This window comes from Echeneis naucrates, chromosome 16 (assembly GCF_900963305.1).
Source record: "Echeneis naucrates chromosome 16, fEcheNa1.1, whole genome shotgun sequence".
Lineage (NCBI taxonomy): Eukaryota > Metazoa > Chordata > Actinopteri > Carangiformes > Echeneidae > Echeneis > Echeneis naucrates.
In genome coordinates, this window is record NC_042526.1 from 15,892,702 (window position 1) to 15,911,116 (window position 18,415).

The 18,415-nt window shown below is 41.8% G+C and overlaps 2 protein-coding genes across 7 annotated transcripts; one reads left to right on the plus strand and one right to left on the minus strand.

Moving 5' to 3' along the window:
* Positions 1-1,560: 1,560 nt before the first annotated feature.
* LOC115056865 (uncharacterized protein C3orf18 homolog) lies at positions 1,561-7,562 on the minus strand. Of its 4 annotated transcripts, XR_003841832.1 has the most exons (6): positions 7,303-7,562; positions 3,457-5,366; positions 3,014-3,204; positions 2,887-2,912; positions 2,697-2,796; positions 1,561-2,598 (listed from the first exon to the last, which is right to left on the minus strand). XR_003841832.1 is itself a non-coding variant. In XM_029523631.1 (3 exons), the coding sequence occupies exons 1-3, from the start codon at positions 3,155-3,157 to the stop codon at positions 2,628-2,630; spliced, it is 339 nt and encodes a 112-aa protein (XP_029379491.1). In that variant the 5' UTR covers positions 3,158-3,450; the 3' UTR covers positions 1,561-2,627. The 4 variants fall into 4 exon arrangements, 1 of the variants encoding a protein (XP_029379491.1); XR_003841830.1 differs by having other exon boundaries at positions 1,561-2,796; XR_003841831.1 differs by having other exon boundaries at positions 1,561-2,796; positions 3,014-3,287.
* On the plus strand, positions 4,692-18,334 carry pik3c2g (phosphatidylinositol-4-phosphate 3-kinase catalytic subunit type 2 gamma). Of its 3 annotated transcripts, XR_003841829.1 has the most exons (34): positions 4,710-4,767; positions 5,114-5,705; positions 5,818-5,897; positions 6,331-6,488; positions 6,888-7,002; positions 7,132-7,243; positions 7,647-7,717; positions 7,910-7,973; positions 8,071-8,196; positions 8,405-8,435; positions 8,731-8,914; positions 9,322-9,444; positions 9,619-9,747; positions 10,389-10,503; positions 10,587-10,720; positions 10,858-11,046; positions 11,334-11,427; positions 11,627-11,721; positions 11,897-12,077; positions 12,207-12,314; positions 12,418-12,510; positions 12,601-12,730; positions 12,836-12,972; positions 13,084-13,253; positions 13,355-13,511; positions 13,608-13,717; positions 13,837-14,005; positions 14,885-15,003; positions 15,123-15,219; positions 15,326-15,389; positions 15,581-15,660; positions 15,751-15,876; positions 16,797-17,256; positions 17,458-18,334. XR_003841829.1 is itself a non-coding variant. In XM_029523627.1 (33 exons), the coding sequence occupies exons 2-33, from the start codon at positions 5,325-5,327 to the stop codon at positions 16,947-16,949; spliced, it is 4,095 nt and encodes a 1,364-aa protein (XP_029379487.1). In that variant the 5' UTR covers positions 4,692-4,767; positions 5,181-5,324; the 3' UTR covers positions 16,950-18,334. The 3 variants fall into 3 exon arrangements, 2 of the variants coding, with proteins under 2 accessions (XP_029379487.1, XP_029379486.1); XM_029523627.1 differs by having other exon boundaries at positions 4,692-4,767; positions 5,181-5,705; positions 16,797-18,334; XM_029523626.1 differs by having other exon boundaries at positions 16,797-18,334.
* The last annotated feature ends 81 nt before the right edge of the window (positions 18,335-18,415 follow it).

Consider the following 18,415-nt stretch of genomic DNA (forward strand, 5'->3'; position numbering starts at 1 on the left):
TCTCCAGGATGGGGCTGAAGTAGCACAGCAGGCTGTCACATCGTAGTGAGGGCAGGAGAAGATAGAAGCACAGCACAGATGCATGCAGGAGTTGCAACATGTTCAACCTGCAAGAAGGAGAGAAGCACCTGGTATATTTTAGATATTTAAAGCGAAAAGAGAAATAAAAACAAAACTACAATTTGCATCAGCAATTTTATATTACCTTCCATTAAATTCACTGTGCAGAATAGAGTCAAATCATTTAAAATCATGCCAGTTACTAGCACCGGGTTTTGTTAAATATTTTCAATACACAGTTAGTCTCCTTCAGAGTCACAAAGGGCACCTTGTCAGTGGCTCTGTACTAACATATAAAATCAGTCACTTTTTATCACTTGCTGTTGTTTACCTCCTTTTAAAGTGCATTTGTGAAATTCAGCTAGTTCAGCAATTGGCATTTCTAAACCTAAAGTGTTCACGATTTCTACTGATTGTAATATTCATTGTGTTTGAAAATGAAGAAGGTGCAGGAAGAAACAATTTAAGTGTGCAATGTTTAAATACAACATTTATTTAAAAAAGTGTTACTATGACTCACCTGCACAGTTTAAATCCGCTCAAACAAACAAAGCTTTTCTTCAAATGAGTTTCAGTCTCCCCAGATCCTCCAGACTTTCCTGCACAGGCCACACCTTCCAACGCACCTGTTTGTAATTCCAATAAGGACTCAAGACACAAAACAGGTGCTTCATAAGTTTGCTTTTATTATGCTGTATTCATCAGTAACCACACAGATAATGTCAGCATCCAATAGTCTTTTTTTAAATGAGCATTTATTCTTAATATACCAGAAGGCAGACTCATTAGACCTTTTTCTCCCTGGAACAGAAGCGTAAGCACACTGAACGCTGATCATTTACAGATTAACTGAGCAAAAGTACTGGCCATCACATTAAACGTGACCAAATGTCAGTGACTTTTCAGAGAAAAGTGCCCGTTCCTCTCCTGCATGTCCTCCTTACGCAGCAGCAGGTGATGTGTAGTTTGCACATGAATCCCAGTGCTGCTCTTCATGAGCATCAGTGATGTTGGCGTGATCTGTTTTGTCTGTGAGCATCCCCAGCAGCTGCTTCAAACTGACCTCAGGCTTCGGTGGGCCATTACACTTGTCTTTGCAGCAGCAGGTGTGGCTGACGTTATACTTGACCCCCCTGTAAGAGAGGAGTTCATGGGAACCACAGAGCTCACGGTCCACGCAGCCCTGAGCAGACAGGACGTGAACAGATCCGTAGCGGCCTCTGGAGCTGGAACAGTGCTGGTCAGGCAGGCATTGGCTGGTGACGTTAGTGCAGGACTGCCCTTTGTGTTGCAGCGGACAGTAAAAACACAGCAGGCTGTCCAGGGTCTGAGCCGGGAGGACCAGAGCTGTGGCCAAGAAGATGGAGGTCAGGGACCAGTGTGGTGCCATCTGATGGATGTCCGGTCTATTGGAAAGGCACATAGGAATGATGCAACTTGTAAAATGAATCAAACATTTATCATTTAGTAGTTGTGTGTCTGTGCAGCTGTGTGACTGGCCTCTCTCTCCTCTGAGGTTCCATCTTCCTGTGTGAAGCTGTGAAAGCGGGCTGATTATCAAGCAGAAACAGGTGTGTCTTTTAAAGCTGCTTCAGCTCGAGTCATCTCAGAGATACAAGCACAGCAGGAATAACACACACAAATTAGATCTTTGCTTTCAGTTTATTGTTCAGCACTTCATAGGTTTTAAAAAAAAATCTCGTGTCTGTGAAGGTTCTCACTCATTCAAGTCATCTTAGTTTTGGAGTGCTTGGTGGGAAGCAACTGGACTTTATTTTCTTTGAAGATGTTTCGCCTCGCTTCCTCAGTTCTGAGGGTCAGTGCATCTTAAGGGGAAAGGTCGCTCTTAAGGACGCCAATGTCCATGTTCTGGACAGAGAAGACCTGTCGAAGACCCGGTCCTGCATGTTTTAGATGTTTCCTGCTCCAGCACACCTGATTCAAATGATCAGCTCGTCAATGCTGTTTTTTTTGGAACCCTCGCCAGGTGACACAGGAAACCGGGGGGTGGGGCAAACGCTCTAGGTGATTAACACCTGTGAAGGTGACCTTAACGACTCACATGATGCCAATCAATCACGTTGTCATTTTTGGCGCTCGCCCCCACCCACTCTGGGTTAAATACCCGGGTTCCCCCGCACTCACCCTCAGAAATGAAGAAACATCACCAAACAAGATAAGTCCAGCTGCTTCCCCCTAAAAACTCCAAGACTTAAAAAAAATAAATAAATCTTTTCTCATGTAATTAGACAGAAGACTGGATTATAATGCCATCTACTGTCTGGCCTGCTACATGAACCCGACAGGGAATGACAGTGTAGTCAAAGAGTTGGGTTTTCATTCATCATCATTCTAACTTAGAATGCGTCTATATGCCTTCTACATATTTATATGAATAGTATCTGGTCTGTGTGTTTGTAGAACAAGTGTAACACAAAAAACAGTCTTTCTTTAATTTTACACATTCTTCTTGCTATTTTCTTTTCAATGTCCATAACCAGGTGAAAGGAAGAGCATTTGCTTCGTGTACAAAGGTGCCTGTAAAGAAAAACAAATTCAGGATGAGGTCAAATGTTGCATTGCCGCCTGTGTGTATGGTAGAAAATGGACAACGATTGTGCGTGTGCTTTGCTCACAGACAGCTCCTCATCCTCATGTCTAGCATCGCTCCAGTCCTGCACCTCTGCAGGGTCGTAGCTGTATAAAGGAATCAACCTGTGGCGTAACTCATCTAACCTGAAGGAAAAGGAAACCACACTGAGACTGAGCATAAAAGATACAGAATTGGTCTGAAAATGCTTCTTAAAGCAGAGAAATGTAACTTACCGTGATTTCTTCCTAATATAAATGACCTACAGAGAAATGCAACAATACATTTAACACTAAGCCTCTGATGCCGTATGGAGAAATTAAATATGAATAACGAGGACCAGAAATAAGCAACTGTTCTTACCACTGCTGCCGCACATCCAATCAGTATGAGTAGTGCAAAGGGGATGAGGGCATAGTAACCAGGAATTCCAGGTTCAGGCTGTAGGGTGGAAATGTGGGGAGTAGTGTGGTTGAAATGCATTTCTTTCTGCTGGTTCTCCTCCATACAGCACACCCCTCACACCCCTTTAGTCCGTGCACCTCAGCTGACACCTTTGTGAGACATTCAGTGGTTTGCTGCGGTTGTCATTCCCAGTGAAAGGCCATATTGGGCTTTATAAACTCCAGGAAGACTCCTTGATATCGTTAGTGTCAAACAAATACACACTTTACTGAAGTTTATAAACCAAGTGCCAACATACAGATCATTAAGTGTTTCAAACGACCTGAAAAGGAAGCTGCTGGCAGCACAAAGAATGCCTCAATAAATACCAAACACATTCCTGAGCATGTCTTCAGTCTTACCTTATGTGTCCTATGTGGAGATCGTGAACACGCATTTCCTTTTGTTGCTTTCAGCTGATTAAAAAAAGATGGTGACACAAACACAATGCTCTGCCCTTCAACCTGCTCAGTGACATTCCTGAGTGAGGAGTAGATGTTTTTTTTTTTTGTCAATATGGATATGTTGGTCCATTTCTATACTGCTGCACACTGAATTTTTTCAGATTTACCATGAAAATATCAACCAACATTGCAGTAGAAGAGAAATCTATTCCAGGACCTGGCAGAATTGTAGCCCCGATAATCTGGTAATGTGATTGTTTCACAGGTCCAGATTTAAGGCTCCCAATCTGCCCACAGACTCATTTGCCCACTCTCTGGCTTCAGAATTAGATTTCAGGCTACAAATACTTGACTGAGTTTTAAGAAAAGATCATGGAGTTAAAATAAACATTTAATGTGTTTAATTTGGCATAAAGACTTGAAGGTAAACTAAAATTTTTCACCTTATTTATGAATGACCCCAATTACAATGGAGCAGCTTCTCAGCAGGGCACACTGCTGTCGTCTTCACTTTTTGTTGCTCACAATTTTGTTGTCTTGGCTGCAAAGAGCAATTTCATTGTGCTTTCTTACAGATGTAATCTGACAGCAGAGGCTGACTTCTAGACTCATGTCAGTTGTACGCATGTATCTACGTAAAATATGGCAGTATAACTACTTACCACTTTGAGTAATATTTAAAATCATAGTTATTTTTCATGTTGTCCCCTCTCTGATTGTTGCAGAAGAAAGAGTAGGACAAACTGTGAAACACTGGCTGGGCGTAGTGATCTGTCTATTTACTTACACATTGGCACACTCCCTTCTGTCATCAGTCGCTTCTGAATTTAGCAGCTGTGAATGTTCAATTATGTGTTTTCATACTTGTCTAAAACTGCAGTTTGCTCTTCAAATGTGAAATATGCCACTCTGCAATCAGCAGACCTTCCATTGTTTCTGATCTGACTCTAAATGTCAGCACTTGACAAAACCTGTGACAAAACGGTGAAGAAAAATGCTGAAAAGTTATCCTGGATATGATGATATAGTTTCTGGTGATTAGAAGTTATCAGTGACATTCGTAATTACACATCTCCTCCAGCAGAGGGAGAGTTGTTGTTGTAGTGGGCTGGAAAGAAGGAGGAGGAGGAGGAGGAGGAGGAGGAGGGGGAAGAAAATAAATGGGAACCTCTCCAAATCTTATTCTGGTCTAACTGGCTCAGCGTGGTTTCAGAGCAGAGCAGTGCCTTTGTTGATACAGGTGGAAAACCACTTCACTGATCATTGATGGTAAGTCAGCTAAAATGATGATACTTGGAGCTAATCTCATGTGTGGACTACAAATATAGAGGGTGAAGGGTTTAGTATTCTATTCTATTTCACATTTCACAGGTACATACAACCATTTTAGTTTTGACTGAACAAAATATAGACTTTAGACTTATTGAAATGATGGTGTTGGCTTCGCTGAGGAAAATCATGTTTCACTTTACACTAGTGGAACAAAGTACTGCCTTAAAGTCGGTGGCGCGCTCTTGTAGATTTCCTGTTAAGATTTGAAAGGCTGTTAATCATTAGTCAAACATAAACCCTCAGCTTCAGTCAGAACACAGCTTACTCTCCTGTCTGCTGTTAGGTCTCGGGAACTAATGCATTTTGAATCCTGGTCTTTCCCTGGTCTTAATGGCACATCGTTCATTCAGTGTGACTATGAAGTGAGGACACACAGAGATCCAGGAGGACGTAACTTCTTCTGTACAATGTGATGGATCCTCCTGAAAGGCGAAGTGGACGAAACCAAAGACAAGATGCGAGTGTCAGTGACTTCCCTCTCCCGCTGACTGGGGATGAACAAGGAACACAACTTCATGAGGACATTGAAGTCTTTCCTGAAAATGATGAGAGACGTTTGTATGAGCGCACATTGTCTGGACTCGTGTCCCCAACTGAACCACAACCTCCAGGCCATCTCTGCACTCAAGGCAGACGTGGGACAAGAAATACTGAGAACGTCAACACAAATGGCCCTGTACCAGTCCGGCCCCCCCCCCCCTCCACCCAGAAACAGGCTCCCAAGTGCAGCTTTACCAGGCAGACCCAGCAACGTTGCCCCTCCTGTTCCCCCCAGAACACGAGTTCCCCTCCGAAACAGCAAAAAGCAGTTTTCCTGTGGCCCCGCGGAGCCTGTTAAAATTTTGAGCCGTTCCAGGACCGAAATAGAAGATCATGTGAGTATGTAGGACAGAAAGCTCTTTTATAGATGAATAGTATGACCCAAATTAAAAGTGCAAGTTGACAGAAAAGGCCTAAGTGAGCAGTTTGTCTTTTTGTTCACATCAGGAGCCATGGACCATCAGACTAAGAGACACACCAGAAGGCAGCACGAAGAGGCTGGTTTCCTTTTGTGATGCCATTTCCAAGTAAGAGAAGGCTAACAAGCAATCCCTACATATTTGGAGACGATTGTTAAGCAACATCATTGTCTTTTGTAAATGCAGTTTTTTTTCCCATTTAAATGAGATACATATAAAATAATTTACTTGGTTTTTAAAACATTTGTAATATCCATCTTGATACAGCATTTACTCTCAAAATGACTTAAATGTGGTGCAGTGTCTATCATAGTGGGCTGTTTTACAGTTACATTAACTTTCTTCTTAGATCCACTTTTAGGTTAAAATGATTTGTCTGCATGTGATGGACAATATTGCAAAAATATACATCAAGCATGAATTAACAAAATACAGATCTCTGCTTTTGTTCTGTCCACACTGAATGAGATGAAATGAATCATGTCTGTGTGAGTGTCATCTTTCAGTTTCACATTTGCATACTGTTTGCTTTTTCTGGCAGGATGACGTCGCAGTACAAACACACAGACAGGGTTAATAACTCAGGTTTGGTATGGGGTCGATTGTTACAAATCCATCCTGCACTGCTGCAGCAGGTGGAGGTGACTGTCAGCGTGGCAACAGAGTGGGACAATCACCAGCTCCCCTTCCCCACCACAGGTAAGATACTTAAGGTCTGCCCCCAGTCAGCCCTGTACTTGGAGTAGTTGCAGTTTATCTATACTCAGAGAGAAAAGCTGAAGAAAGGAGAGTGTCATGTCACATCTCCATTTCTGTCAGTAAAAGGACAATTATAATGAACACAAACACATAACATATAATTGTACTGGTACAAATCCCCATGTAACCTGTGAAAGACATTCAAGTGCAATGAAAAATAGAAAAATGCATAATTGAATTTAAGAAGAAAGATGGAGACATTAATCCCACCCCAGTGTGAGAGAGAGAGAGAGTACACAATCTATATATGTTGTAGGGTGCTTGTTGCTAGCAATGCCCTGCAGTCCCTGCAGGTGTTGGCAGAAGTGTGCGGACTCTGAACTCTTGCCTTTGATCCAGTGAGCAGGACAGTGAAGAATCTGATTGATAACATCTTCCATCTCCTCGATCTCACTCCCAAACCAAGTGGTTACTATCTTCTAAAACTATGTGACTCTGAGGAGTACCTGCAAAAGTAAGTTACTAATCCTGACATTAATCTTGAATTATCTATTAGATGTGATGTTTTATTCAAATTGTGACTATATAGACACTGATTCCCTGTTTAATTCAGTGAAGTGTATGCAATTTCCTTTCTCTTTAGCGATGAACTGCTGGGCATGCACGAGACGATTCAGCTCTACAACAAGTTTAAACTAGTTGTCCCGCTCCGGCTGCTCCACGTAAATGACCTCAAACACCGTCTGGCCCGAGACGTAAGTCGGTTCAAACTCCTTTTCTGTTCCCACCTACAGTATACATGTAAATCATTTACCTGGAAAGGCTGGACTGTCTTTTGTCTTCTAATGCTGCTTTCACAAACACGTGCCTCTTCTTATCAGGGCTGTTGTAGCTGTAAAAACCTCCACCCTGACTTCTTGACTTTGTTCTGTTTACACATAACGTCATTACTTGTGGCATTTAACAGCAAGAATGAAGCAGAATAAAGGTTACCTAACGTGCTCTTAAGCATCTTGTCTTACAGCAAGCCAAAATAAATAAAATCTCTACTTTAATGATTCTGCTATCTTTATGTATTTTTTATATATTAAACAAAACACTTTCAAACACTACACAAAAAAATCCTGCTGGTATTTCAGGTTCTGTTTCTTCTTTAAGGAAGCAGATGATCGGACCCCATGCCAGTTGTACCAGTTCCTGCAGCCTTCCTCTGTCTTTGACATCTGCAAGTAAGATTAACCTAACAGTGCAGCATTCCACCTTGACTTTTAACAGCAGGTTATAATGTCAACAAGTGTTCGGTGGGTCATGCATCAGCTGGGGCCTATTTGTAGACAACACTAGTTTGGGTAGCTTGAGTTTTTGGCTCCTTTCCACAGTGTCATCTGTATCTTATATATTAAACCTTCCTCCTGTCTCAGGTTGAGCCTGCAGGAAGTGCTCAATAACTACAACAGAGAGGTGACGAGGGTACTGAGGAGTAAGGTGAGTAAGGACAAACTAACCGTTTGTGTATTTCTCTCAAATACATTTCATCACAATTAGTTTTTGATTCTCGTATCTGCTGCTGTCATATCTGTAGTCTGGGATGAATGTCAGCATCCTTGTGGGCCATATTCGCACCATCTGCAATCTGCTGTGTGGGCTCTCCTGTCAAGAGCTGGAGGACGCCATCAGTCGCCTCAACAGACTCAATCCGAAGCCTTTGGTAAGATATTACAGTTATACCTGGTTTGTGTGACAATTTAATCTAATTCTGCTCTAGGCTGCTACGTTCTTACTGTTAAATACTCTCTCTTTACATTTCTGTGACTTTCCTTCCGTAGTGTGACAGAGTACGCTATCATTCAACTTCATCTAGAAAAAAAAATTCTAGTGATCAACTAATTATTTATATTTCCTTATTCTTTTCACAGAGCCATGATGAGCTGTTTGAGTGTGAAAGTGGTGAGTGAGTATTGCTCAGCTACATTGAACAGCAGGCTCTAATAAGGCGTTTGTGGCACAGTCACAATCTCCGTTGGAAAACATATTAAAAACCCATTTCATTGGAATCTGCTTCTAAACAGTGTGTGTCTGAAATAACTCCCTATTTATTATGTAGAGTCATTTGTACCGAGAGTCTGAATCATGGCACTTACACTGAGAGTCTAAGTATGAAAGTATGAATTTGTTTAATTATTAGTTAATGTTTTTTTTTTGTTGTTGTTGTTGTTTTGCTTTTCTCTGTATTTTCCTTCAGCAATAATCATGCTCCAGGGGGCAGTGCTCAAAGTGCTGCAGATCTTTTTCGACAACTTCCAGTCGGATGTCAGAGGTCAAGAAGTCGGCTACAATCAACAAACCTGGGATGTTGAGGATAACGCTGAAATCTGCCAATTCAACATTGCTGCTCTCTACAATCTGCAACTTGGCTGGCTGACCATGTAAGTGAACACAAGTAAACATACACATTTTTATATGAGTTAGTTCAAGCAGAGACAGGCAGACTAATTTATTGTAGTGAATGGACACAAGGCAGCACAGCAGCATTGTGGTTATTGCCTCTCTGTGTGGAGTTTGCACGGGGGAGTTTATTCTCCCCATGCCTGTGTGGACGCCCCCCCACCGTCCAAAGACATCATGTTTGGGTTAAATGGTGACTCTAAATTGTCTGTAGGTCTGAGTGTGAGTGGTTGTTGGTCTCTGTCTGTCTCTGTGTGTTGGCCCTGTGATGGACTGGTGACAAGGTCCTCGCCCAGAGTGAGCTGGGATTGGCTCCAGCACCCCCCGCAACCCGGAAACAGATAAGCAGTAGAAGATGAACGAAATGTTTTTTTGGTCTGCTTCTTAGGTATGAGTGCTTCTCAGTTTCCTGTGAGCTGACTTACAGAGGGGTGAAGATCTGTGAGACTGGTATTTCAGAAAACATCAGCACTGCTCTGTCATACGGAAACAAGATCCAGTGTAACCGCATGTAAGTATCAGTCTTGTAATTATTATTTTATTATAATATATCATATTTTGATATAGATTTATATTTGTACAAAAAGGAGAGGAGGAAATAAGGATTGGAGAAAACAAACACAGGTTGCTGTGCAGAAGCAAGAAAAGCTTGGTTGTGACCATATGTGTCTGTATTTGATTTTAGGATGGTCTTTCCTGTTCTAATGAAAAAGCTGCCATTTGAGAGCATGTTGACGTTTCATCTCAAAGGTACAAGGAAAGGAAAGAGCCCAGAGCTTTTAGCTTGGGCTGTACTTCCTGTTTACAGCAACAGGTACGTTGTCTACAACAGCTTACATCTCCCCTCCATCCACAGTAAAGAGGCAGGAGCAGATGGTCAAAAGACTGCTCATTCAGTATTGAACTTCTGCAATATGGGTAGAGTAACTGCTAACACATGGTTTAAAATCACTTCATTTGTCTAATATGTCTCATAAAAATAGCTGAACTTCATATGCACTTGAGCTGGACACCCGATTATTCCCACAGACCTTTGAAAGCGTTATTCTTTGAGCTTCAACATCTCTTGTAGCCTCAGGTGTCTCCAGACTGTTTAGGATCCTAGATGAAATGTTTTCGGTTGGAGGCAAATGAAAAAACATTCTCGCACATTTTCAGTTGTATTGTTCCTGCTAAGATGACTATATGTCATCCTGCTGAGTCAGTAACTTTCAAAAAGTTTTATTGCCTCATGTTATTTTCTTGTTCTTTTTAAATATTAGTTATTAGTTATTAGTTAAAAATTTATATAAAATAAATGTCCTTCTGTTAATTTGGCTGTGACCTAATTAACAAATGTAATAATTATTATTAGCTAGAATGGTTTTCTCTTTTGTTTTTCTGTTTGTATTTTGAAAAACTTCTGTGTAACTAGGCAGTATCTACATTTATGAGTGTGTGTGTGTGTGTGTGTAGGACTCTGGTAGCAGGAACTGTCCTGCTCAGTCTGTCCACTCTGGCTGTGATGCCTGCTCCTCCCTCCTCGGCCCTGTTTCACAGTCACACACAGCCCATTGGGACCATACTGCAGGTCAGTCATACCAAAACAACTCTGCCCCCTGTTGACCCGACACAAACAACACCATCATCCTTCATCCTCCCATCTTTCTGCAGCTTGAGTTTCAAAATGAGGTAAAATGGACATACCAGAGGCCCATCGCACTCAGCGGTTCAGTCGTGTTCTCTCAGGCTTGTGAGGAATTGCAAAATAAAATGCTGGATGTCTCGAAGAAACACTGTCTCTGCTTGTGAGTAGAAGAAAATAGCACACTATTACCACCTGTGCAGCCCATAAGTTCTTATTTTGAACTGAAATAAACTTTTCATTTCTACAGACAGAGCTCTAGTTCCCCTTTTTTACTGTCCATAATCTCTCCTCTCTCAGTCTAACAGAAAATGAGAAGATGTTCCTCTGGGAGAAGCGTCACTTTGGTGACAAAGGATGTACTTTCCTCCACCTGATGCTGGGTGGAGTCCGACAGTGGCAGCCTGAGGACCTGACTGAAATCTATACAGTCGTAGAGAACTGGCCCATCTATATGCCTGAGGAAGCCCTTTTCCTGCTCAGTGACAGGCAGGTGACACAGAGCTCATACACAAATAATGGCACAGGCATTATGCAAAGCCACAAAGACCAACAAAGTGCATGCATCTACAGAACAGAACTAAAAACAAGTAAAGGTCATGAGCATAACAAAAACTGTGTGGGTGCATCTAGAAACAGATTTATTTATAGACGGAAATGGAAAGTGTTTTTACAGTAAAGGAGGAGAGCAGTAACTCAAAGTCATGTCCACAATCACAATTCTAAAATTTTCCATCAGTCAGGTTTGGGAACTTGTGTGTCTTGTTTTATCTCAGTTTTCATGACGAGACTGTGCGAAGAGCTGCGGTTCAGTATTTTGAACAGATACCAGATGGAGAACTTGAGTTGTTTCTCCCCCAGCTGGTCCAGGTAAGCACATTCACCTCCACCAATAACTAGTACGCTGAGTGACAAAATAATGTTCCCCTGTATGTTAGAAAACGGCAGACTTTAGCATTACAGTTTATTTCAGTATTAGTTGTAAGGGTGGCCCACTTTGAAGAGTCCTCAGTCATTTGCTGGAGTGTGTGATGTGCATGATCAGCCATCCGTTTCCATCCGCCTTCAGGCTTTAAAGAGCGAGTGGCAGCTGGATGGACCTTTAGTGATGCTGCTGTTGGAGAGATCAATGAGGAACATTCGACTAGCCCAGCAGCTCTACTGGTGAGTCAGTCCCTACAGATTACAAACATAATGGCCATCTGGGTAAAAGTAGTGTTTCAAGGAAATACTAATTTATGGAAAATTTATATTTTGTCAGTTGTGTTTTGGTGATCATTGTCTTGCACGACAGATGTACAGGAACAATGTGCAGCATTTCTGTTTTCTATGCCTGCAGGCTCCTGGAGGATGCCCACAGTGACCGCTATTACCAGAGTTGGTACGGTAAGATTCAGGCAGCCTTGAAGCACTGTTGTGGCCGGACGCTGAGGAAAGAGCTGGACCGGGAAACCCAGCTGATGTCCCTGATTGTACAGGTGGCTGGAAAAGTTCGTACTGCCGACAAGGCACGACGTAAGGTCTGTAAAAAGAGCTCCTCGGTCCACTCGCTGGCTCCTAATCCTCCAGTGATCATCCCTGTAACTGTGCAAAATATGCATGATGCTTTGTTTTTGTTTTTCCATTTCATGCATTTTATTTGTCTGCAGAATGTTTTGAACAAAGAAAAGCAGAAGATCTGTGACTTCTTCAAAGATGGGATCAGCTGTTGTCTGCCACTGGATCCTGCAGTCCGTGTGAAAGCAGTGGACCTGGATGTAAGAATGTCACATTACACGCATATATATTTATATCTTTGCTTATTTAATATATACACACAGCACTGAAGGGAGTTCACTCCTTTTGATGTTTTACTTACAGGCTTGTAAGTTCTACAACTCTAATGCTGCACCTCTGGGGATCCCATTCATCTGTACTGACCCTCTGGCCAAGAATGTCAGTGTCATCTGCAAGGTCTGCTATAGTAGAGCTTATGAAGTGTGGCAGTCTCGCTGAGTTAAACCACAGACTCTTTACTTTTGCTCGGTTAAATGTGCTGTTCAGACAGGAGATAACCTGCGTCAGGACATGCTGGTACTTCAGATAGTCCGCATTATGGACAGAATTTGGCTCCAGGAGGGCCTGGACTTGCGAATGGTCACATACAGGTGTCTTTCGTCAGGCAAAGCTCAAGGTCAGTTGAAATTATTTGGTGTGCTTTTGAATGGGGATTAGTTGTGTCCTTGTCTTTTATTTCTATGGCTGTTAATATAGGTATTTTCTCCATTCATACACTCAGGTCTGGTTGAGGTGGTTCCAGAGGCAGTGACTCTGGGGAAGATTCAGCAGGAGTGGGGTCTGGGGGGGACCCTTCGCGAGGACACACTTGAGAAATGGTTCCATATGTGGAATAAAACTAAGGAGGACTTTGAGAAGGTTACGTCCATTACAAAATGTTTGACATTTTGCTAACTGAACATTTAAATATTTAGTTTTCTGTTGCATTTGGATTCTGTAACGTTCTCTGACTCTACTGTATATGTGCAGGCTGTGATGAACTTCATCCACTCATGTGCAGGGTGGTGTGTTGCCACATTCATCCTGGGGATCTGCGACCGGCACAACGACAACATCATGCTGAAACACAGCGGGCACATGTTCCACATTGACTTTGGCAAGATTATGGGCAATGCACAGAAGTTTGGGAGCTTTAAAAGGCAAGTTAATAAAAAAGAGGAGCGGTATTTATACATGTGTGATGTTTGTGTTTGACAAGCGGAGACAGTTAAGATTGAATGGGAACCATTCGCCATGACAGGGACCGGTCGCCATTCGTCTTCACATCGGAGATGCAGCACTTCATCACAGGAGGGGGGCAGAAGCCACAGCGGCTGCATCGTTTTGTGGAGCTATGCTGTGAAGCTTACAATTTAATCAGAGGACGCACCGCACTGATTCTCAGCTTATTGGAGCTGGTAAAACCTCTCCTGAACAACTCCTGACAGCTTTATCGTAAAAAAGATATATCATCTTTTCCATCTTTGCGTTGATGCTTTAAATGTGGTTTCCAGATGCTTAATGCAGGTATGCCAGAACTGAAGGACTCCAGTGACCTGCAGTATGTCCAGAACAACCTGAGACCTCATGACACTGACTTGGAGGCCACATCCTACTTTACAAAGTAATATACAAAGACCCAAATGCACATAAAATGTCTCTGTAGCCAAAACAACATTTCAAAATGTCCCCTGATTTATTTCTGCAATTGCATTAATGCGGTTTGTGTTCCTCCTGATGTAGGAAGATCAAAGAGAGCATGGGCTCCGTTGCAGTGAAGTTCAATTTCCTGACACATAGCATGGCTCAGGGGAAGAAACAAGAACCACTAACCAGGGAGGGCATCCCCACTCCCAACAACAACATCCAAGAAGCTGTTATCCAGGGATACACTGTCAGGGGAAAAGATGTGGTGAGGCAGCATGTTTTTTCTTTTTGTGCTTTGGTAATTCAGACAGAAAATGTTATCCTCACTTTCCAAAATGTCCTTTTGCCTGATGCACCGCAGAGCTTTGTGTTAGATCCAGGAAGCCAGGGGAGCTGATGAAACATACTGAACTGACAGGGAGTTCACACACATTTGGTCTGAGAGGAATTACTCCTGGCATTCAGCTGTGTGCGCTTGCTGTCACACACTCACAGGATATGTCACTATTGTCTCGCCCTCCAGTCGACTGAAGACAATTACAAGTGATTGTTAGCATTTCACTCCTCTTTGATCAGAGTAGGCTTCCTGCTGTCAGGTTAAAATCCTTGAAGGTAGAAAGCAGTATCTTCTCAGTTAAAGCAGAAGCATAGAGATATTTCCAATTAGCTCAGTAATATAAATAAGTGTTTTGCAATGCATCAAAAGTTTAACACAAGAAAGTGGGAACTTTTTATCAACACAGTATAAACACACAAATTCAGTTTACATATTGTTGTCTTTTAATTTACTTTTGTAAATAGAGGAAACATATTACAGATAAATAATGAAGAAGCTGCTTGGTTAAGATTACTTACAAGAATAAAAATGGACATGGAAGTAAAATCCCTTGATTGGTTTTCAAAATTACAGAGCTAAGTATAAACATAGGGATTAAAAAAGGCAATATTAGGACAAGACACGCCATAAAACTATTTACAAATCTGAGGGGAACCTTACCCTTCAGCTTTGTTGATGGGAGGAGGATATTTATAGTCAATATGTAGCTCCTACTTTGCAGTTTCAACATGGATCTTTGGTCACCTTTTTTATTTATCCGTCTTTCAACCTCATTAAATAATTTCTTTTGTTTGAATTGATTTGCAGATCTATGCCTTGAGAGTAACCATTCATGATGGTTACCTGACCAGTGAGAAGACATTCAGCCAGTTTGAGCTGATTCATAAGCAGCTGCAGAAATATTTCATAGAATCCATGCTGCCTCAGTGAGTGACAAAAAATATATACATTTATAGTTTACATATGATGGTGCTCTTATTTTGAAGCACAGCCCCTTTGTTCTGTGGTAATAGCAATAATGTCTTGGCTCTTTTTCCCTTTTAAGGTTTCCAAGCTGGTACAAGATGTCATTCACCCCATCCAGGAGAATGTCCCTGCTGAATAAATACCTAAAACAGCTTTTTGAGGGACCATGCAAAGGAGTAAGTTCCTCTTCTCGTGGTCTTTTACCACTTGGGATTTTCTTTCTATAATCTTTTGTTCTGCTTGGGTCTAACATCCCAATCTATCTCTCACCTTCTCCTGCAGAATGAATTTGTCTGCAGCTTGTTCCTTGATGGCCCCAGCCTAGTCCAGGAAAATGCGGTGACAGGTAATTTTTATTTTTTTTTTCACATAAATAAAAAGCGAAATAATAATAAAAAATGATAATAAAAGATTTAAACAAAAAGAACACTTCCCTGCTAAAGAAAATCTTCTGAATGTGACGGGTGACTCTGTTTCATGTCTTCAGGAAAGTAATGATAGTTCATGAATAAGATGCTGTGTGAAAATTTGTTGCAGGAGCCTGTCCTCAGATCCAGCTGTACATTTCCTACGTTAACTTCAAGCTCTCCATCTTAGTAAAACACCTAAAGAATATTGTGAGTTTCCTTGTTTGAAGCATTGAACACTTGAAATATTTTCTCTCTAAAATATTGGTGCTTAAGTGCAGGCCACTTCTACTTCAACAGAAGCAGGCTAATGGCTCTAATCCTGATGCTTATGTGGTGACATATCTGAGACCAGACCCTCACCAGCACTCCAAGAGGAAGACGAAGGTGGTCCGCAATAATGACAACCCCACCTTCAATGAACTGGTATATGATTTTCTCTGATACCCTTATTGCATCAACATATGTTTGGCAAGAAGGATAACAATTAATTATTCTGGAAAAAAAGTTGGGACAAGCTGATTTACATAGCTGAGCAGAGCTAAACTGCTGTTTAGTCACAAGTTTCCTTATTAATGTGAAAAGTGATAATTGGCTGCTGCTGTGCGATGTTTGCTTTAAGTGACAAGAGACCAAAACAATTTGTCAATTAGTCTTTTTTTTTCTGTAATTTTAGCCAATATATTGCAAACTTGTTCCCGGCCTGGGGCTTTTCTGTGGCAAGTCCGCATGTTCTCCCTGTGTCTGCGTGGGTTTCCTCCCACCATTCAAAAACATCATGTTTGGGTTAACTAAATTGTCCGTAGGTCTGAATGCGAGTGTGAGTGGTTGTTGGTCTCTGTGTGTTGACCCTGTGATGGACTGGTGACCTGTCCACAGTGAGCTGGGATTGGCTCCAGCACCCTGCGACCTGGAAACAGATAAGTGGTTGAAGATGAATGAATGAGTGAAATTGCAAAGAAGATGAAAGATGCACTCGCTGTAGAAAACAGTGTAGTGCACACAGTATTTGGGCTGTCATGGCAGAGAGGCTTACTTGGTTCGCATTCAGTTGATGAATATAAATATATAAATGCTGTTTTCATAAGACCTGGGATTCTTTGTGCATCTGAACCATCTTGAGCTGATGTTCTGTAATGTCAGTTCTGCCTGCGGCACATGAGACTCATAAAGCTCTCCTCGCTGTCTGACTCTGATGTGATCTTTGAGTGTTGAACGCAGCAGACTCTGACCAGTAGCTTCCTACATACTGAACTGTGTCTTTCTAATCCTTTTTATTTTGTGAAATAAAACCATTTACAGTATGCAGTTTTTTGATTGCTAAAGTATCTGCCTCCTGTTGACAGCTGGAGTATAATTCTGTCCCCCTGCTCCATGGGATGGTGCTCGAAGTGACAGTAAAGAGCAAGAAGACTTTTGTGGCTGCTACCAACATTAAATTGGATGACAAACTGCTTGACAAGGAAACATGGTTTCCACTTGGGAACAGTGCAATCTAACTTCAGAGAGCTGCACTGGACGCCTGCTGCCAGCAGGAGGAGCCAGCAGCCACACCGAGGGAGAGACTGTTAGTGTTGGACAACCCACTCACTGAGATGAGGAATTATGTCATTTTTCCCTATTTATCAAATACAACCTAACTCCACCCCAGAGCTACATACACTGGCAGTGGATGGGGTGTTAGGATGAAGTTACAAAGCTGAGTGAAAGAGACTGTTTACTATAATGAAGCATCTTTTATCAAATCACTTTTATTTCAACTGCTCATCAAACGAAGGACATTTGAGAAATAAGTCTGATTTTAATGTAAGTACCCTTGGTGATGGATGAAGGAAACAATTACTTGTATTATCATACTTTCGTTTCTTCTTAAACCTTGTTTTCCTTGTGAGTCTGAACAGTTGCTGTAATTGTGTGTGTTTGTGGATAGGGGGGTTGGGGGATGGGGCTATGAATCTGTGCTTGCTCCTTGTTACCTGCCCAGACTAAAAGTGTTTATCCCTTTAGGCTGTGTCAACTGTGTCCTTGACCAGTGGAATTGGATGTGGGAGGATGAGGAAGGGGAGGAAGGTGTGAAGAGAGCAGGATGACTAATATGCCTTTTTGGCCTGAGGGGCTGAGTTAACACCCCCCTCCTCCATCTTTGACTTGGCCATCAGTGGCATTCAAACACAGTTATGGACGTACATGCACAAACGGGCAAACATAGACACATCTCCAAATAAATATGCTTGAAGAAGAACCCACATATAAACACACACACACACACACACACACTCTTTGAAGGCTATGGCAGGTCTTAATGCCATCCTCCTGACAGGTCTGCTGACCCATACTCCCCTTAGCCTCATTCACAGGATTTAGTGATGAACGAGAATAGAAATAGACTTCCCTTCACTGGATTTGGTTCAATAATGTATACCTCTGTGAACGCTATTTATATTAGTCCCTGCCGGTTTCTCTCACAGGGAGGTAGGCTTGGAAGAAAATGCTGGCTGCTACTCTTTCACAGTCATGTTAATGGAGTATTAATGTTTCCTGCCATCGTCCATCCTGAACATAAGAATGACATCAATTGTTTTTTACTGCACCAGCTTATTAAAAACAGCATGGTGTGGTTGGGTATGAGCATTTTATATACTGTATGATCAACTCTACCACAATAATTGTACATGCATGTACATTAATTTATTAAGTCTATCATGAGAACCAAATATGTTACTCAAGGGACTTCTGCATTACTTGTCTGTAGCAGGGAGTTATTTCTTCTCAGAGGTCTTTGCAGCCCTGCTGGAACTTTCTCGTGTTTTCCCTCTGCAACACACGGAGCAGGCAATAGAAGGCAGATCTATTTTCTAACAATAAAACTGTTATTTATATCTGAGTAAATGGTGCTTTTGATTTATTTATATATTTTTGTTGTCACTGCATCAGCCACGCTTCTCTATCTGTTGGTGAGGTGTGT